At 33.8% G+C, this 21,516-nt stretch overlaps 1 protein-coding gene across 2 annotated transcripts; it reads right to left on the bottom strand.

Moving 5' to 3' along the window:
* Window positions 1-965: 965 nt before the first annotated feature.
* On the bottom strand, window positions 966-21,332 carry Ndg (Nidogen). Of its 2 annotated transcripts, XM_089072746.1 has the most exons (20): window positions 20,986-21,332; window positions 11,625-11,903; window positions 11,192-11,397; window positions 11,024-11,115; window positions 10,620-10,766; window positions 9,647-9,880; window positions 8,775-9,303; window positions 8,400-8,566; window positions 7,959-8,087; window positions 7,763-7,861; window positions 7,181-7,345; window positions 4,939-5,064; window positions 4,444-4,566; window positions 3,776-4,122; window positions 3,034-3,370; window positions 2,495-2,723; window positions 2,044-2,219; window positions 1,802-1,910; window positions 1,581-1,699; window positions 966-1,376 (listed from the first exon to the last, which is right to left on the bottom strand). In XM_089072746.1, exons 1-20 carry the CDS (start codon window positions 21,208-21,210, stop codon window positions 1,240-1,242), a joined length of 3,975 nt encoding a protein of 1,324 aa, XP_088928872.1. In that variant the 5' UTR covers window positions 21,211-21,332; the 3' UTR covers window positions 966-1,239. The 2 variants fall into 2 exon arrangements, with proteins under 2 accessions (XP_088928872.1, XP_088928875.1); XM_089072749.1 differs by lacking the exons at window positions 4,444-4,566; window positions 4,939-5,064 and having other exon boundaries at window positions 20,986-21,330.
* Between the last annotated feature and the right edge of the window lie 184 nt (window positions 21,333-21,516).

The following is a 21,516-nucleotide window of genomic DNA, read 5'->3' as shown; positions in this document are numbered from 1 at the left end:
AGAGATAGTTGCTTAATTTCGCAGACTATTTTGTTCTTAACTTTGAACAATTTTTATTTTACACTATTTTATTTGAATAGAAATGTGAATACCATTAAATATATTAAAAAAGAAATATTATGATCTTTTCTGCTTCTTACGTGCGACGCATTGGCCTTCCGATTTATTTTAAGCCGTTCTTATTTTGGCTTCGCCCGTTATGTAATGTCATTTTTTGTAATATTGCTTAAAGAAGAGTATTAACGAAATAGTACTTTTGGTTCGATTTGCATCAATTTGCATCTATTTTTAGAATTTTATCATTATATTGTAGAACGACAAGAAGATCTATCGACATGCATTTTCAAGAGATTCTTGTCATGAAAGTGCATGAAAGTCCATTGAAGAGGATCAAGTTCTTTGTCAGTTTTTGAGGTCACTGTCTTATCTCTCTCTTTCTTATGTCACTTTCTTATTCTCTTCTTATCGTATTGCTCTTTCAATTTCTTTTCTTCCGATCACATATTAAATATCATATTTTTAAAATAAGTATTTGACAAGAAAATATTCGTTATGTTAAGAGCATTAAAGAATATTTTATTCTTTAAAATTTTGTGATATAATTTATCTTGAGTAAAAAGTAATTTGCTTTTATTTAATTAGTTTTTATTTCTTATGTAAATAACAATGTGTTAACATTATATATGTAACATATACATATATATTGATGTTAAAAATATGGAAAATGAAATGAAATGAAATGAATATAGTTACAGTGGTCGTAATTAATTGGATTTTACTCCACTACGTCAGGATGGTAATAATTGTTAATTTTTATAAAGCAGTCTTATATAAGATTCTTTTGATTTTGATTTTTTTTCTCCTTTTAATTAATTATGAAGCTAATCAAACGAATAAACTCGGAAAAGATTTAGAAGAGGGAAATGGAATTGGTCAATCGTGTAAAATTTCAGTGCAAAGCTTCGTTCGCTGTTTCCTTTACTTTTATTAAATAAGATCGCAGTATAGCTTGTGCCGCGCGGTGCGACTGATAGATACAAAAGTAGACGTTATTTAAGAATGTCGGTGACAGTTAATTAATATTAAGAATAATGTTATAATTTACACTTGATCTAGTGGTTATTACGATTTTAGCTCGATGTGAGCATCAGTGCGAGATTTTCTTATCATCTACTATAATGTCAGACGCGACGCGGAACTTTGCGTTGATTTTTTTTCCGTACAAGCTCGAGGACGGATTTAAGACAGATAATGGGAGTCGGTGCAAGGTCCTACCGCATCGTCCGCGCATGCACACGTTCTGCCGCCTTGGCCGTCCGGTAGACAAAGCTGATTTTTGTTGCATCTTCCGTTGTCATACTGGCACACATTTGTCACTGCAAACAAACGATCTCGTAAACTTTTAACGATATTAAATTCTCCAGAGAATTTCTTTTTGACCTGAAGTTAAGAAAATTTCGAATTTTTAATTCTAGTTTTGGCAAAACTTGATTAGGATAGTAAATTCTGAAATTATACGAAATTATACGAAGAAATATGTAATTATGAAGAATTCATCTTTATGGAGATGAAAAATTTACCTCTGGGGCATGACTCGGGAACGACCACGATACCATATAGCTTCCCACTTCCACCTGGCGGGACAGATAATGGTGTGCGTCTTTCGCCATTAGTCTTCATGCCGACTTCGATTTTATGTCTGCAATGAAAGGAATATAATATAAAAACTTTTGTTTTATAGCATCTTTTGAATTGTCCGTATGTGTCTGTGCGCACGTTTATGAATATTTTATTCCCTTACGTTTTCCAATCGGTCCAATAGTAATGATTTTGAGAAATTGCCAAGCCGAATGGATAAGTAAGTTCATTAGCGACAACAGTGACTTTCTTACTGTCTATTTCAATACAACCTAAAAACAAGAGATTATTTGTTAAGGTAGCAAGCTTCATAGTAATGAAACGTAATCGCGTTGTCAGACATTTTCCTACTAAGATTAATGGATGCTATTTCGACGCGTTCACGTGATTAAAATCTATATTTACTTATCGTGAACGTCCCGGCATCGGCCCAGCACAGCTCATCCGTCGCCCAATCGATAGTTAATGAATTTGGTAGCTTAACGTAATCACCCTGAAGGAAGATTGCTCGATCTGTTCCATCTTCGTTAGCCCATTCCAGTTTGGGGGAGGCGCGATTCCAATCAGACCAAAATATTTTTCTGAAATAGAAATATTCGTTGGAAAATTTAAATATAAAAAGATCACATCGATGATATTATAACGTGATACTTTCAATAGACCTGTCGTTGAGAGATGTGATTACAGGATTAAAATTATATTGACATTTTGTTACCACTTTTATTAATAATTTAAAATTACTTAATCTGTAGATATAAAATACTACATGACGAAGAGCTCAAATCTCTATTATAAATATGTAACGTAAAATAATTTGCTATTTTGCAAATAGATTTCCTAGTATGGATAAACTTACCCTCGATATGGATGAACAGCTATTCCCCTTGGATTGACCAGTCCATCGGAAACGAGGACTTTGCGTTTCTTTGTCACTAGACTGGCAACCTCGACGGTCGTCTTACCTGAGTCGGTCCAGAAGATGTTCCTCGAGACCCAATCGACCGACAATCCCTCGGGACTGCTAACTTTCGGAATAAATGTCTCTGCCATCGATCCGTTATAAGATAGTTCCACTATTCTGTTGCCTGTGAGATAGATTGCGATTTTATCTTACAAAGGTATCCTATTCTCAGATTGTAATTGTTTTCTCAATATATCGACATTCAAGAAATGTGTTAATAATAAATCCAATTGGAAGCTGTGTGCCACATTTGTTGTAAAATATATTTAGAATTTTATATTTTTTATTCAAAATTTTTGATGTATTATTTTATAAAATTTATTTTATTTAATCATATTTTTTTTAATTTTTTTAACGAGAATTAATTTTAATCATCATGGATACATAGTACTGATAAATTCGGAGAAGATAGACTCATCGAAATAAAAATTTACCAGTAATATCGCTGGAGTAAGCTTTACCGCCAAGGCAATCGATATCTAAAGCTATTGCCATTTGCGTGTAAGCTATATAGATTGGATTTCCTGGATTCTGTTGCGTGGGCATGAATGGTATTCGATGCGTAGCCATTCCTTGATTCACCAGTAAAAAGTTGGAGTCGTGCTTTGGCTGGCGTTTACAATTTATTCCGTCGCCCACGTAACCCTCGTTGCAAACGCAAGAGAACTGATTTTCACCGGTCGACACGCATGTTGCGTCGGAAGAACAGAGATTTGGATCGTGTCTGCACGAGAATTGCGGCCGACACGTGAAACCATTACCATAATAACCCTGAAAGCGATTAGATTGCAATTATTTTATAAATTACCTTTCGTTATAAAGCAGAGAGAAAAAGTTACTACGATACATTACATTGTTAAAAACAAGTATCTCTTTTTAATCTACATTTTCAATTGTTTTAGACAATTGAAAATGTATTTTGTATGTAATTTGAGAATGAGTTTACTTTTGCTCTCAAGTGATTAACCGTGTCTGAGATTCTTGAAAGGAACATTTTCAAATTTTAAAATTAAAATGTGTTTAAAATTATCTCTTTTTACGCACGGTGTGCGCGGCACACGGCATAATGTAGAGTGCAGAAGTGCACAGAAATGTAGAGTGCAGAAATGCACGGACATTCCAGGCGCAACAAACTTGATTATCTTACATGACGATATGATACTCATCTGTACGCACCGGTTGGCAAACACACGCAAAATTCGCGGACGTTTGATTGTATCCACAAACTGCGTTTCGACCGCAGTTATTCAAAACATTACAGCCGATATGGTCCTCCACGCACTGGCGCATACCATCGCCATGATAACCATTAATGCAGACGCATTTGTAGCCGCCGTCGTCGGACGGGACGCATTGCGCGTTTACGTGGCACTGAGAAAGATTCGTCGAGCAATCGGATAGCACGCATCGATCCTCCGCGTCTACGCTGAATCCGGATTTACAGGTGCACTCGTAGCGCGAGGTCATAGGGTGATAGGTACACTGTTCATTCTTCTCGCATTCAGAATTATCGTTGCACTCGTCTAAAACATAAGGAGACTAATGTCAGCCGGCACGCCTTGCATCGATTCGTGTCATACAAATTGTACAGCGCGATGTACAAAAGACAAATTTTATTCCCATTTGAATCGCTAGTCGAACTAAAAGTTTCGATCATGATTGTGGTTTCTCGATTTGCAATGCGAAAGGCAAAGGAGGCAATGTGTATGCGCAATTGAGAGAATCATCGATCGAAAGAAAGAAATCGCATTGACATTCCGAAATGCGTCATGCGACGTATGCAATGGCGCGAAATGAGCGAAAGAAAAATTGAAAAAAAAAAGATATGGGTGAAATGAAAGCACCGATAGGACTGCATGTTGTTCCGTCGCCTTCATATCCTGGATTGCACACGCACTTTGCCATTGGTTCCTCATGCTGGCAGGACGCGTTGGGGTCGCAGATATCCACTTCCAAGCAGGATACCTCTGTATGAAGCAAAAGAAGAAGAAAAAGAAATCATATCGTTATATTATCAACATACCTTCACTGCTCTCACGATTTAGGCTTTTATCTTAGAAAAATAGAATTACGCAAGAATATCAAAAAGCGCAATTTATTTTGAAATGAAATGTTTAATGTTAAACTTTATCCTTTATATACTGAAATGAAAGTGAAATGAAAGTGTACAAAATTTGAAAAAAATCTTATCTTTTTGCACACGTGAAAGATTTACTTAAAACTTTTTATGTACAAAGGTAACTTTAAAAGAAAATATTTAAAGTGCGCTCTCCAATATCCTTATTTATTATGGCTTTGCTAAATACAGATGTAAGATGCACTTTACACTTTGCACATACCTGTCTTGGTGCATTCCATACCATCGCCTTCGTATCCCGGATTGCAGCGGCACTCATAATTGCTGGTACTTGTCACATAAATGCACTGGGCGTAGGGATGACACCTGTTCACCACGTTGCAAGATACTGGACACAAGCGTGTGCGCGATTATAATACATGGCACGGCAAGCGGCGATGATAGCTGGCTGTCCCGATAGCGAGATCAAAAAATTTAATGGAAATAGCGAGATCTTCGCGATTTCATGAGCGCGCAATGATATTTGTGAAAAGTTATGATTCTTGTCGAGAATAATTCTTCTGGTAATCGTGTGTATATAAGATACTTCGAAACTCTCGAATATTAACAAACGTAACAGCGATGATCTGAAAAATTCTATTTCGTTTTGAGAGAAATCGATATCAATATCATGAACGTAGCATGAGATGAAAGTTTTGAGAAAAGATATTGTTCAGAAAATATACAAGTTGTGATGCATTATTTCACTATCATCTATCAGAATATCGATATTTATTTTGATGTGCGACGGCTTGCAGCTCGCATCTCGAATGAACATCGAAAATATTTTTCGAGATAAACATCCGCCTTGAAATCAAATTATTTATTTATTCATTCATACCTAAAGAGTATTGCAAGACAGAATATTTCTGCATTATTTATAGCATGAATATTAACCGTCTAATGAAATTAGAATATTTCAATCACGTTTGCGAAAACGATTTCATAATTCCCTTTCAAGAGTATTACATGCACATAGACACATTTCTCAATTTCCCGAGGTATCTTCCATCGTGCTATTTACTAAAAAGCTTGCGCATCACAACTTTCTAAAAGTGAGTTTAAGGACTTAGAAGATGGCAAAACTTTCAGTACATTTATTTATAAAAAGGGCTTTTTTCTTGTTAGCACTGCGTGTGTCGATGAGATTCGAGATATATAATTTTTTGTGCGAATTTACGTACAAAAACTTTATATTGAGTTTTAACAAAGGCTGTTGACCGATTTCGTTATACTATTGAGAATTTTGGTTGTTAAAAATATTATTTTTAGTTTCTGCGTGTTTGAATGTACGAGCCCGCAAGCATTTTTATTAATTACGCGGTTAGCTAAGAGGAATATTGCAACTTGATAAAATTAAAACAACCACATAAAAATAACGTTAATACCGACATCACAAGCTTGTTAAAGAGACTGGTATGCAAAGCAACTTATAATATATTAATGCTTATTAATGAATAAATGCTTATTAATAAATAAATTAAAGCTAAGCGGTGAGTGCGTCGTACGCTTAGATCCTGATGGACCCTTCGTGTCGTGGCGGTATCCTGGCTGTGGAACGCAAATTCGTTCCAAATGGTCGTAATCGTATCCCAAGGGACATATGCAGACGTCGTCGAAGCATCCGGGGAGCGGATGTGCTGATACTAAAACGCATGATGCATCGACGAACGATGTTCGTCGCATACTATTAACTATCGTAATCTCGTACGTTATTAAATATTGATTTTTACATCGCCAGGTTCAAGTTATGTTAATTTATTTGCATGCAGTTGAACATCATGCAATTCATTTGCGAATTGTTTTAATTCTCATCTATATTTTACTTTTTATTCTTCTATCTTCTATCAAAATGATCCTCGAAAAAAATGCACCAAATGCAGTGGTATAGCAAACCTTACTATAACAATATAAAACATTTAACGTCTATTAAATTAACATAATTGTTTCACTACAAACGAAAATTTTGCTATTCGTACTAATTTGTTGGTTTTGCTTTTGTTTTTGTGGCGCTATACTTTATTATAAACTATGGTTCATTTAGTAGATATATAGTATAATCATGAGTTGTTTTAAAATACAATATTATTAATAATTAATACATTAATATAATATATTACTCTTTTTTGTTGTTATATAGACATTTGTTGCTTATCTGAATTGCATCTAAAATTTCGGTGTTTCGATATTTTCAATTTTTTTCAAGAATCATCCTTTTATCGATGCAAACATCTCAACAGAAAGAATTTCTATTACTGCTTAATTAGCACTTTGTGCAATTAAATTATTGGTGCTTAAGAATTATTTCTCTACTACATGCCATATGCGCAATAGCTATGATGTACAAATAATGCGGGAAAAAATCGTGTAAATCTTAAGTCTCCAAGTTAAAAATTCTTTTCGCGAAAAGTTACGCGAAAAGTTAGCATACGATTTATCATGGAATCATTTTTCATGCAACTTACAGTCTCGATAGTCAACTGTCGTGTATTCTCCCTCTTGCTTCACGCAGGCATGGTTGCGGAATTCCCAACCACTTGGACACCAACACATCCCAATCACGCACTGCGGTTGCGGCGGTTCGTCTGTTGTGGTGGTATCGGACTCGGAGTAACACGTGTACCCATCGCCTGTAAATAATCGCATATGTGAATAACAGACAGAAAACACTTTGCAAATTGCAATATGGTCGCGTGTGTTTAATGTTTACAATTGTTGCGACAAATAATGGTTAATTCATATGTCGCATGCATTCAATTTAATTACTCTAGTTTCGAATTGCGTTATAAAACTCATATTTAAAATATAAAAATTTATGATATATAATCGGATTTATAAGAAAGAGTTAATAGAAGAATCTCAGATACAAATTATTAAATATTTTTTTAAATATACGAATAAAATGAGTGGTTTAAAATCAATGGATCATTTTTCGGATATCAATATTATACTTATAAATTTATATTTTTAAAGTTTATTTATAAATATTTATTTTTCTGCATAATATCAACGATAGGCAAAAAATTCCTTTGAGTTTCCTCACTCACCGACGTAACCTGGCATACAAATGCATACATGCATTTTCCTATTTCCGTCGAAACTGCAGAGTCCGTATGGAGAACAGTTATCCTCCTCGTTACAAGGTACTGTGAAAGTACAGTTGCCGCGCTTATCAGTAAATCAGTGATTAACAATCTCCTGTCATAATTTATATAAATTTATAAATTTAAAAAAACATTTTACCATGCTGAGAGACACTACAGCCTTGATCCGTTTCTTCGAAACCAGGTATACAAATGCACGTTGGCGTACCTCCGATCATTGCACATTGTTCATAATTTCCGCAACGTGTGTCTTCGCATGATGGCAATCCTGCATTATAAATAATATTGTACAGCTAGATATTGATAATTAAGTAGATGATGAAACTAAGATAAACACGAACTCAATTAAATATTTAATATATGTGTACGAACATAATATTTTATACATTACATATTTTCAAAATTGAAGATTAATAATGTAAGAAAAACATTTGATCAAAAGTACTGTCAGATGTAAAGATTATTTTCATTGCTATCAGCAGTAAGAATTTGATCGACTTTGTCAGATGTTATCACAGTACGGTAATTGCGGTGTTAGAAAATGATAATTTATTATAAAATAAATATGAATGACGCTTACTTTCGCAGACACGACCATCTCCCGTAAAACCAGTTCTACATTGGCACATGTGACTTCCTTCTTGATTAATACATTGAGCGTCTGGGGAACACATGTGATTACCGGCTGTGCATTCGTTCACGTCTACGCAAATCGCACTGCCATCCTCTTCGTATAGATACTGATACCTTCTCAGTCAAACGATGTAATAAATATTATTGATTACATCAATTAAAAAATTATAATTTGATACCTTGACAAAATTAATAAAACATTTTTGCATTGCAATATATCTATGTATATATCTGAAAAATGATTTTTCGAATATATGTAAAATAAAAGAAGAATTTTTCTTATAAAGATAATTTTGTAAGAACAATCATTAATAATACCCACCCTGCGTTACATACACATTTGAAGCTATCTCCGTCGACTACGCAAGAGCTGTGATCACCGCATGTTTGTCGTCCTTGAATACAGGGGTCCTCTTCCTCGAGAGGTGTTATTTTGGTGTTGACGGCAAATCGAATAATGCCCTCGGTGCTCTCGTAAGCAGTAACACCCCTGAAAAACTTCAGCCTGGTCGTGTCGTCTTCAGGATCGAAGATAGCGTATGGACACTCCTGATAACTAATTATCTGATCCAGCTTGAAGTTAATCTCCCGCTCGTCCCCGCCGCCTCGCAAAACTTTACAGGTACGCTCGCTTTGGGAAAGGATCACTCCTGGCTGGGCGCGGGTGTAGAGCTCGTCGTAATCGCCGTAGTCTACCTTTGCGTCTCTGTCTAGATGTGGCACCGTACCTGTGATCTCTGCTTCCATTTTCAGCTGACCGAAGACATCCAATCCAAGGTAATTGCTGCGTATTGTCACTTTGTCGCCGCTCGAGGGGAAGACCAGTTCCGCCGTGTGATTGAATAAGCCGCCTGCCCGTGAAACACGCTCGTATGAATACCTGCGTAATTGTAAACCTGCTTTCCTTCGGCAATCTTGTAAATACATTCTAAGACATTTGAATTTATCAAGTTTGTTAAGGTACCAACATGACTACATACGATGATCTTCAATATCATTAACATATTTTATTTTTATGTGGAATAGTTTTCTATTATTTATTGATGTATCTAAAGAAACATTTTATTATATATTATTGGTACAGAAGTATTGAATAAATAAAAAAATTTTAACACACATATATATATATACTATGTCTAGCGGATAGTCTATTTCGAAAGAAATTCTGTAATTCATATAATATAAAATTCTTGCCTGTAAGCTCGTATCCATTTTCAGTATCGCTAACAGGTTTCGCGAATAGCCAGCCAATCACGCCACCCAAATTGCCCAAAAGTTGGAAACTAGCACCGATTGCTTCAGGTACTCTCGATAAAGCGGTATATGTCCTTCCATCTTTGGTTTGTACATAGCATTGAAGATCTCTCGAGGGAAATTCGATATCGTTTAGTTTTCCAGATATTCGACCGATAACCCGAAGAGGAACATCTAAAAATTAAATTTTTTGGAAGAAATTTTATGATACCTTTGTTTTAATTTATAATAATTATAATTGTGAATTTTGCGTCTTTAATAAACTCTTAAATTTGTATATACACACATACACACGCGCACACACACACACACACACACACACACACACACACACACACACACACACACACACACACACACACACACATATATATATATGTGCAAAACATTCTTTTTTTCAAAATATTCGTAATTGCTATCTATTTAACTTTTTGCATTAATTAATTGGCAACAAAATAACATTGAGAGATATACAATCTCAGCCTTTTGCATTTCTTAAGAAATCTTTATATTTTTTCCTAGAAATTATTGGAGGGACACTGTCAACGACACGATCAAAGAAATGTTTGGCCCATTTCAAAGTATTCAAGGTATTGCCGTCTTTATGATGTTACCGTGGAAGTAGTAAGAATCAGTCTCATAAACTATGAATAGATCAGAGAACACACAGAGCACTGCACGCAGCTACTTACTGCACTGCATCTATTTGCCCTACGACTTCTGCGTACCTTTGTCCGCGTTAGGCGAAGCGTCGTAAAGAGTTTAGAGGGGAAACGCTGAAAGATCTCTTCTTTATCAGGTTTCAAGAATACTTCAAAGGCCGCGTTTGTATGCCATTAGTTCAAGCTCACAAACAACTTATCTCACAACGAACACGTGAGATTTCGACAAACACCGTTGATAAATAGCTCACCGTTTGGTTGGCAGGATTTCCCATTGCCGAAATAGCCCTGCTTGCAACTGCAGCAGAATCCGATCTCGTAATCAATGCAGGTCGCTTTGCTGTGGCAAGTGGTGGCGCCGGTTCTGCAGCTGGCCGCTTGATGCATAGTCATCGTGTCTAACAAGGGTTTATTGCTTAATTCGAGCAACATCTGAGATAACATTCGGTTTTGCGATTTTCAAATCGTTTTATTGCAGGTTATATGAATCATATAAAACAGACATAGAAACCGTCAAACGAGAGTATTTTAAACTTTTACCTGTACATTAATTTACCGAGCCATTGACGTTTTAAATTTAAAATGTCATTTAAATAAGTATATTTTCATATCTTTTATTATGTATTTTATCATATGATTACTTTATACTTGTTACCTTCGATATTATCGGGAGTCTTCACATTTTCACCTTCATCAATGGGACCGACTTGAAACACCCACTGGCCAGGCCGATTTACATTCGACCACCTGAAAACAATTACAAAGGCCCATGAATACGTCGCACGTGAATACAGCCGGCGCCTCCACACTCCCCATTACTCACTTGTCGACATTCTGAATTTGGTCCGTGCCCGAGCCCCTCAGGGTATACATTTTGCCCTCGCTCATGAATCCTGCCTGCGCCTTGGCATCTGGGAGACCGTTGGGATGCGATTCACCCTGAATCCACTGTATACCATTTTCCGGGTATAGTAGTTCAACAAAGGAATGCGTACCGTTGGATGATATAGCGACTTGATAAGTATTCACCTGAAAGGCGACTCTATGAACGATGCTATTCGACTATGTATTTACGAAAAAGTTTATTATATGCGTTTATCTTTCCTTCTCATTTTTCTCAAATAAAGGGAAGATATTTAATTTTAAATATAATCTTAAAAATCAATAAAATATTGTTAACATTTTTCTTTCTATTATATGAAATTTTATTTGACAAAAAAAATCAGAAAATTTTCAACAATAAGGCGATAACTTGCCTTATCATTTCGCTCATTGTAATAACCAACGTCTACCCAAGTAGCCAAGAAAACATGTGTAGGCACAAAATCAATGGCATCCTTAAAAGCATTTCGAACCAATCCTCCGGCTCTAGCGAGAATTTCAGAAGAATCTGTTTCGCTCCAATAAATCGTTCCAGAAGCTCTCGTATCAACGTGTGTATAAAGAGGCGAAATGACTGGGTCATCAAGAGGGAACGCAATATTGAAAAATCTTTGCATAGTCCTAGCGAATGAGAGAACGCCATTTCCATTTATCTGAAATTGAAAGAAATAGATTTTTCTCAATTTTCATATTTTTATATTTTCATATTTTGTGTTTAATAAAAGTTTGGAAATATTGCAAAATTATTTGTAAAAATTTTCAAAGATTTATTTGCAATAAACATGGAAAAAACTCATATTCTAGTAATTATTTGAAGCTAAAAACACTTTGATGATAACAAAAAATTAATTCAACAGTATGTTTTTTCAATTTTTCAATATTTTGAAAACTTATTAAAATTTCGCTATTTATCGTATTATTAAGATATAATAAACTATCTGTTAATATTTCGATGTTTTAATATTGCAGTTTTTTTTAGTAATGCTTTGAAGAAATATCTTCAATATTACTGAAAAAAATGTAGTTTATTTTTCCGCGGATTTGCGAATGCGAATTTCAATCGCTATATTGATACTGTTTGTATTATGGTCTCATAGCGTTAATTCCTCCGTTGAGAGATGCTTTCGCATACAACTGGAACGTGACAGTAAATCAAATTCCGTTCAGTGATGCGCGCACGGTGGAAGGTTGATCGGAGTGGTCAGCGTCAGCAGGTCAGCAGGTAAATCGTCGGCACGTGCTGTCAGTGAAATCCGACAATGACATTATTAGAAGGGGACCTGCCCCACGTCGTCTCTCTCTCTCTCTCTCTCTCTCTCTCTCTCTCTCTCTCTCTCTCTCTCTCTCTCTCTCTCTCTCTCTCTCTCTGTGTGAATCGCGTAATAGACACGCACGTACGTTAATGAGCGAGCGCTTGTCGTCGAAGAGTCATTCACCCAACGACGCACACTCGTTATAACGTCAATGTGAGGATGGTTGCGCTCGCGGAGGAATCGCGATGATTTTGTCCAAAAAACAACTAAAGAAGCCAACAAGGAGAGCAATGATATATGTTTATAAGATATTAATGATTGTTTTTGATTACTTTAGCAAAAAACTTCATTAAAAATTTGACAAACAATATTATCTTACTATAATCTTGGAACACGATCGTTAAAACTTTAATATTTTTCAAATATATTATAACGTTACAGTTAATTTTTTATTTTTCAAATATATGATACTAAACATGATCATATTATAATTGATTGGAAGAAACTTTGGGATATATATTTTTAAAAATCTAAGTCTATTATTTTTAATTTTATGCTTCAATGAACACAATTGCATTCTTGAGGATAATTATATTAATTCTATAGGATGATTTATATTAATTTTTTGAAAGAATTTTTTTGTTGTTTATGTCACAATATTTTCATTAAATAAAAAAAAAATATATATTTAATTGCATTGACAAAGTGAAATTTTGATTATTCCTTGTTATATTTCAGTGTATTATTCATTTTAAAGTGAGTCGTAATTGTGTCATCTTACCGGGACCGCTGGCTTGTTTCGCCAATTGGCTAAAATGAAATGCGCTAAACGCGTGCACACATTGCACATGATGCATTCCTCGGGCCGCAGCTGTTTCTTCGTAAAAAAGTTCTTTGTCATTAAAGAGACAAAATTAAAACTCCGCGAAAGAACGGTGTAACCGCTTGAAATATTTCACTGAGAGAAAGCAAATTGGTGTGGATCTCACACTGTTCGTTCTTTGCAGTTTAATGTTACATTATTAAAGAAGAAATTAAAGAAGCGAACTTGATATATTATTGTATTGTATCTTTCAATTTTACTCTTAATAAAGATCTAAAATTATTTATATTCTAATTATATAGGATTTTCTGATTTTTATAGATTTTTTTTTAAAGAAAAAGAACTATTTTTTTATTAAAAGGAATATACCTATAAATTTATAAATAATGACATTTCTTCAAGGGTATATATCAAAAATAGATTTAAAAAGTAAATTTAAAGAAGTAAAAGTTACTAATTTTTTTAACAAATATAATGAATTTTTAATTCAACCATCCAGATTCATTTTTCGTTCCCGCGTTATTGTTCGTTGACGTTGTTTTCGACATAATTCTTATGCGCCACTCAAAGTCCAAGCTGAAACATCCGATTGATAAAATGACCTATTTTGTTTTCACGTGAGGTTAATATTATGGGCGCCGCATCAAATTTAACGCTCAAGTCGCACATCGTTAACGAGCGACCCGGTTCAAGTGAATTGACACGAATTAGGGCGACAAAGTAATAATCTCTATTGTGACACTATTCTGTTTTTAAACTTGTTTTATACTTTTGTTGAACAGCAAGGTAGTCATTTAGTTTACAAAAATATAAACTAGTTCCTTTACATTATATTAATACTGCTTTTAAAACGCATATTTCTAGATTGTATATTTTAAACCAAATTTCATGTGAAATTTGCTTGTTAAAAAATATGTTTAAAAAATTAGATTAATTAAATTTTATAATAAAAGTATATTAATTAAAATATATATTATATGAAGTACATTTAACATGCTTTCTATTATTATAATTAAATATATTAAATAGATTTAACATTTAATATTTAACATTTAACACTTATTTCTGATTTCTATGGTAAATTTGAGTAGAGAGAGAATTTTTATAAAATTGATTTTTTTTGTATAGTTATTGGGCTATCCTTTTCTATGGTAATATAATTTCAATTTAGCTCGAACAAGCCAAATTTCTCCAATCTTCAATATCCAATCAATATTATTTGTTCCGTTATACAACAGTTTATGGGCCGAGAATCAGTATCGGTCATCGAAGCGTTCGATAATCGATGCTGGGGAATGTCAAGCCAGTATTGATAGTCTCGCTGAAGTTCGTTTATGTGCTCGGACGTTTTGACATTCGCGTAAGTCAGCTAGTGGGAAAGTTCGATGCGCTATCACTGCCGAGGCTATCACCGAGGTCGTAGGTCAGAGCTGAGCCGATGACACACACGCATACACATGTAATCACCGTGAAACGGTGAAAATAGATAGCATTGCCTGAAAGTAATAGGAGAAAACCATCCTAGCTGCCAACTCTCTTCCTGATATCGTCGATAACGTTCTAATGCTTGGCGAGTCAAATGCAGGAAATAATTTGAGATCTATTCTTGCATTGACGAATATTTTAATATTTTAATATTTTGAAGCAAAATAATATTTGAAAAAAAATTATTCAACAAATAATAATAATATCTCAAATAATAAAATCTTTTTTTTTTTTATTGAAAATTATTCTATATGAAATGCGTATATGTATGCATATTAACTACATCATATTTGGATAATCGATGAAAATTAATTTAGAATTAATACAATGACTCGTTTTAATAATTTACGTTTTAATTGCATATTATTTTTAATTTTGGAGCTGTTGCTTATAATCTTTCTTTATATATGATTATTTACCTTTTTACGATTATCCTTATTTTTATCACTGTAGACATATTTACACATACACAAATGTTCATATGTGTATGAATGTATAATATCATCAATCATAAAATAATAATTTTAGTTAAAATTTATATTATCTGTAAACAAAATAAAAATATATAATTTATAATATTCTTTTCCATAAATCTTGCAATTTGGTTAAAAAAATTGCAATTGTAGATTTCGTGTTATAGTTTTATACATAAGGAATTTATTTACATAAGGAATGCCACAATAATTTATTATAATAATTACGGTATATAATAATACTGTATGATACGAAATATTTTATTTTTTATTTTGTTATATCATAATGTAGCAATCCGTAACAAATTTCTGCAGTATATCTCGACAATACGTAAATACTATCGAAAGTCTCATTCTACAGTATATTGAGACGATTGCGTCGAATTTGTATATTAATTGTAAGATATCAATATTACTTGTCGTAATCTTGGTGCATGTGCAATCATCTTTAGGCAGTGGCAGCCATATGACAGTAGGATGACAATAAGAAAGACGACGTTTTCGGTAACACATGTCGCACGCGCTAACGCAATCGCGCAATCGGTCGCAATCATTTTGATGACTGCGAATCGTCGACGATAACCGACGAAATGGAGATGATTGTCGTGTAGGAAGGTCCTCTAAGTAGATCATCGTGTCTTTGTTCGTGGATACGTGATATACATCTATGTCAACGCGATTTGTCACTGACCTGGGGCCCGCATAATAACAATATAGGAATTGACCGAAGAAACACTTCATTCGAATATTGAAGTTCTTCTCACATAATACGCGAGTCTTTTTTAAACAACCGAATACGTGTGACGCTTATATTTTGAATAATCTATATTAATATTAATAAAAAATTATTAGTTTTTGTATAAGACAAAATTATTATTATCTTTTTAAGACAGCGTTAACTTTTAAATTATTGTTAAATTATCAAAGTCTATATTTTAAAATATATAAATAACAAACAGATTTATTACTTGAAGTAACCGATAGACATAGTAGTTTTAGAAAAAATCTTTTTTATCTTAATTTACGAGAAAAGTATTTAACATTTTTGTAAAAAGTAATAATTATTATATCAAGTTGTTTATATATTACTTCAGACTAAATTGATTAAAAGACCAAGCCATTTTAAATTCTTATATAATTTCTCTCGTAATACAGGAAGTAAAATTTCTGTCTATTAGTTTACTACCATCCGCCTTTGCGTTCGCATGCGAAAGTCTTCGCATGCTTGAATTCCACTTAACTAGTTTTACATGGTATGCTCGCTTTCTTTGGCATTTCCAACAAATTGCACGCCCACGAAGCTCTTTGTCTGCCTAGCAAATGCAGTAAATCGAGGAAAGCAAACAAAAACTAAAATACATTTATAAGAAACAAGTGCAACAGTAAACCTCTCTGAAATTGAAAACATTTGAATTTTACTGTAGATGGTTTCAAGGTTACGACGAAATATGTCGTAATCGGAAGTTTAATCACAAAAAGAAAACTCGGAGAAACGGAAAAGACTATAATGAAATTAATTGAGAATTTCATGTCCAGCCTAATTGAACTTTGTCGGTGATGATGAAGCCGACGACAGAACCGATCTAGAAGAATCGCGAGTGGAATTTCACAATTCCTCCCACTAACTTCCCCGTTAACTAATGTGAGAAAACGCCAAGGCTAATTGCGTAGCACCGTAAACTGGCTGTCGTATTACCCTCTATCTTGATGTGAATGCTTAATTGAGTACAGGAAAAGATTACAAAGTCTTCCACTGAATTTACTAACTTACTGCACATAGGTAAAGAATGCCGTAAGATATATTTTCAGCGTGATATTTTTACGACGAATTAAATAGCGTTTTTCCTGCGAAGTATACAGCAAAAATGTGCAGTTTTCTGCACGCAGAAAATGCATTGTATTTTCCTTTTGCAACTTAATTAATATAAAAAGATTAATTTTAAGATTTATCACGGGTATTTATACATTTTCCTCGATCTTATGTTAATTTAATTTTTATAATTAAAACAGCTCTCTCTCTCTCTCTCTCTCTTTCTGTGTGTGTGTGTGTGTGTGTGTGTGTGTGTGTGTGTGTGTGTGTGTGTGTGTGTGTATGCATATGCATTTATTTACACTAGTAAAATAGTGATATAATTAAGATTTATATATTTTTATTTCTACTAATCAACTATATAAATTTTTTAAGATAGGTATTATCGTTGTATTTTTTTGAGGTGCAACATTAAATGAATTTAAACTATCAATATTTTCAAAATAAAAATATATTTATATTAAAAAGGAGTAATATTTAAAGAAATAATTAAAAATTTCTTTTAAAAATTTTTCTATATATATTGCCCGTAACTTTTATTTCTGTATTAAATTTGTTAGGGGTTTTATCTCTCATTCGTTTTTTATATCGCGCAAAATGTAAGAGCTATTAGCTATATAACGTCATGCTACATACGCACACACCAACAGTTAGAATACATAATTATCATACAAGTATTATTCCAATACTTGCAAAATCGAATCTCCCATTCTAAGCTCCGCCTCATCTCTCACAATTATTCGTCATTATACTTTAAGCCCGTCCGGCTGACTGGCCGGCCGAGTTTCCGCGTGTGATTTGACTCGACGCGCGTCCCTAAGCGAAGCGAACGTGTGCACATCATCAATAACGCCACGATGATTCCGAACGCTTGAATTATTGACGAACGATGAATGGAACGGATCACGGTGGATCATGAATTCAATGCCGTATTTTGATAACGGCGGCTGTGGAAGTCACACCAATTTGGAATTGAATTTTAATATCGATATTCAATGTCTACCGCATATAGACTTACTTAAAAATATAGTGTCTATCGTATATAGATTTACTTAAAAATATAGAATATCATCGTTGCATATAATCATCTTTTAATTCATAACCATGTCATAAATTGGAACAGTATTAAATATATTTTAATAATAAATAATCGTATTTTTTTTTTTAGTATCTACATAATATGTACATTTTTAGCGTACAATATTTCCTTTAGTACGTAAATTAATTATAATTTATTAAAGAAACTTCATGCTATTAATCAAGGCTAATTTCAGCGGAGGAAAACATTTGAGAAAATATTGATGACACCGGTTTGCTCCCCGTAGAGACGTAATGCATAAATACTTCCACGTATGAGCTCATGTACCTTGATTCGCAATAAATCATTTCGGAGAGATGAATCCTTCGCATTAATCTGCACACGACTAGCTATAGCATAATTAACGTTCATTCATGCCGTCGTCTCTACGGTAATACGATGATTCGCGGTAAAGTGAGATCACGCAATGTCCTGCGAGATTTTTCTAATCGCCGCCGGTTTCCACGTGCGTCTAATTGTTGCGCCAGTGTTAATGCGATGAGTCAAATGTTGTGTATTGAGAATCATATATATTCCTTGTGGTGTGTTAACAAAGCGCGCCAGAAATAATGAAAATTATATCTACATATTTTTTTATAACCTTTGAATATGTCGTAAAGTAGCTCAAAATAAGAGAGACTTTGAGTTATCTTAAAAAGCTATTTCGACATATTTGCTTATAAGAATATTTTGCTTATAAGAAATTTAAATATAAGATTATGAAATACTTTTAGCTCCATAAAATCTTTTTATTTAAGACATTTCTTATGTGATTTACGATTATTTTTAAATATATTCTCTCAAAGTGCAATATGTAAAAATAAACTTCAAGAGAGACTATTATAGTTTTTAAATTTAAGAAATATTAAATATTTAAATAAAAAAAATAAATATACATTTTGAAGCAGACTTTATAGCAGACATTTACTTTAAGTAAATTAAAATTCTAATTATAATGGATTGGGATTCATTCCTACAATGCGCACTTTCTCGTGAAACGCTTTCGTTTACAGAGGAACTTTCGGCCGGTGTAAACACTACCGGAAACTTATCGCGCGTCTCGGCACTTGGACTCGGCTCGTCTAAAAGCGCGTTGCATCGTCTTCCGGTTCGCGCTGCTCTCGTTCGTTCATTCATACGAATTAACGGGCCCTCGTAAATTGTACGCGACGAGCGGCGCGGCGCGTCCGCCGCAATTAAGCGCGATTGTGCCGCCCAGTGAGTTGTTCATTCGTCATCGCGAGCGCAATGAATTCGTGTCATGCCAGAAGATGTCGGCCGGATTAGGCCGCGGGCCGAATTGAGAGAATGACCGAACGCGTGCGCGACTCCGTCGTTGTCTACCGCGCGACAAATTGATATTAACCAAGGAATTACACGCCGCCGCCTAGCCGCTCGTCTCGCCGTCTCGGAACTTTTTCTAGACCGGACCGTAAATTGAAGTTTGTCATGCGGTGACTGCGCTAAGATTTCTAATTTGTGTGTAGCACGTTTGGAAAAATTTTATAATTTTTTGTCGCCGCAGAAAGATAGGATAGATAAATGTACAGCAGTGTGCACTATACCATACTATTAACTATATATTGTTACCTTTCTTTAATGAATTTTATGAATTTGATGACTTTATTTTCATTAACATTAAATTAGTATAACGTATTAACGTAATTTCTTATTATTAGAAAAAGAATAATAAAATATAATAAAATCTTGTTTTTCAATTAATTTTAATTTTAGTTTACATATGTAATAAAATTTTAATTTAAAATTATAAATTAAAACGCTTATAAAAATTATAACATGTAAAATGATCGTGTATTAAGATTTTATTAATAAAACTTATTTTATGTTTTAAAAGCAGTTCTCTTGGATATTTACAGCAAAGAGGAAACCAATGCAAGATAAGAATAGAATAAAATGTGTTTACAAAGTTGAAGTTGATTGATGATTACATTATGTCATATAACAACATTCTGTGATAAATATCTTAATAATTGTAAAAATATTATATTGACGATAGATTTGTAACAAGTTAAGAGTGTTTGCGTTTTTCTTGTTTTTCACGCCGATCGGTTTACAAGCGTAAATACGAAAATAGCAGATTCGCATCTAATAATAACTTTTCAACGTATCCATTGTCATAAATAACAGATAATAGAATTTATCTGACATTTCTATTATAAATTTTAATTTAAATTATAATTATTTATTTTTTATATATTTAATATATTATTTTTTAAATATTTTTTAAATATTTTCTATATATTTCAGTTTCTGTCTAATAATTTCAAGTTAAAGAAATTGAAGGTAAAATATATGATTTTGGAAAAATTATAACATCGCAACGTAATTTTTAAATTAAGAATCGTATTTAAATGTCATAATTACAATATAATAATCATGAGAAGAGCTTTCTCCTAAAGTGTTTTAATTTGTTTGTTTGTTGTTTGAGATGAATTGGATTTATATGCAGTTATATTTTGTGTGTCTGTGTGTATTGTGTTACTTAACATACTTAAATTATTTATGTATATTTTGGTTAAAATTAGGATTAATTAAGGACTAATTAGGATTAACTAACTATGTATATTATGTAATGTTATATATTAATTGCAAACTTCTTATTCTTAGTGTTCTCTCATTAGCAAATAAAAAACCAACTTTTTTCGTAATGTATATCAATAATGACCATTAAAATTTGCTTAAATATAGACTTGATACAAATTTATAATTAATAAAAGATGCATTTCGCGATCTAAATAATTACTTTAGCTATATTATTGTAATCGTTTGAATTAAACTAAATTGATACTCACGAATATCGAATTATAGATTTTGTCGTAGAAAACGATGGGTGTTTTGAGAATAGCCTCAGCGGATATCAGCATTCCGTTGTTATCGGTCTCGAGGACATGGGAACCCGGTCCCGTGTACTGATACAGATCCCTTTTGGACAGGGCTGCGGTGAAGGGCACGATTAGGACCAGCGCGAGGACCAGCGGGCCCAGCAGGACGCTCCAGCGTGCTGCGCCGCGAGCCATTCTCTCAGACTGCCTTAACGCTACTGCTGTTCGACTGGGCCACGACGTCTCTTCTTGTTGTCCCCTAATCGCCTTTGCCCGCCGCTGCTCCGCGGCCGACGTGGCCGCCCGCCGTTGTTCCGAGTATATGAAACGCCACGCTTGCTTCCCGCACTCACTGATAATTTCGTGATACCGCACCGATCCCTACCCCCTGATTCTACTACTAATAGGATAATGTGCAATCGAGTGTATCTCGAATGTAATTCTTCAGCTTGTCTCTCTCTCTCACTCTGTACCTACAAACTACCCGCATCGCACGATGAC

Source organism: Pogonomyrmex barbatus, unplaced genomic scaffold, assembly GCF_055798465.1.
Source record: "Pogonomyrmex barbatus isolate J1 unplaced genomic scaffold, ASM5579846v1 scaffold1, whole genome shotgun sequence".
Classification (NCBI taxonomy): Eukaryota; Metazoa; Arthropoda; class Insecta; order Hymenoptera; family Formicidae; genus Pogonomyrmex; species Pogonomyrmex barbatus.
This window is presented reverse-complemented; position numbering and strand designations above follow the sequence as displayed.

Bases quoted from the DNA above. Each gene is read 5' to 3' on its own strand.
- Ndg (XM_089072746.1), bottom strand. From the start codon at position 21,210: ATGGCTCGCGGCGCAGCACGCTGGAGCGTCCTGCTGGGCCCGCTGGTC. The intron at 11,116-11,191 runs GTGAGTAATGGG...AATTGTTTTCAG, and splicing joins CAAATTCAGAATGTCGACAA to GTGGTCGAATGTAAATCGGC. The intron at 4,567-4,938 runs GTATGTGCAAAG...TGCTTCATACAG, and splicing joins TATGGAATGCACCAAGACAG to AGGTATCCTGCTTGGAAGTG.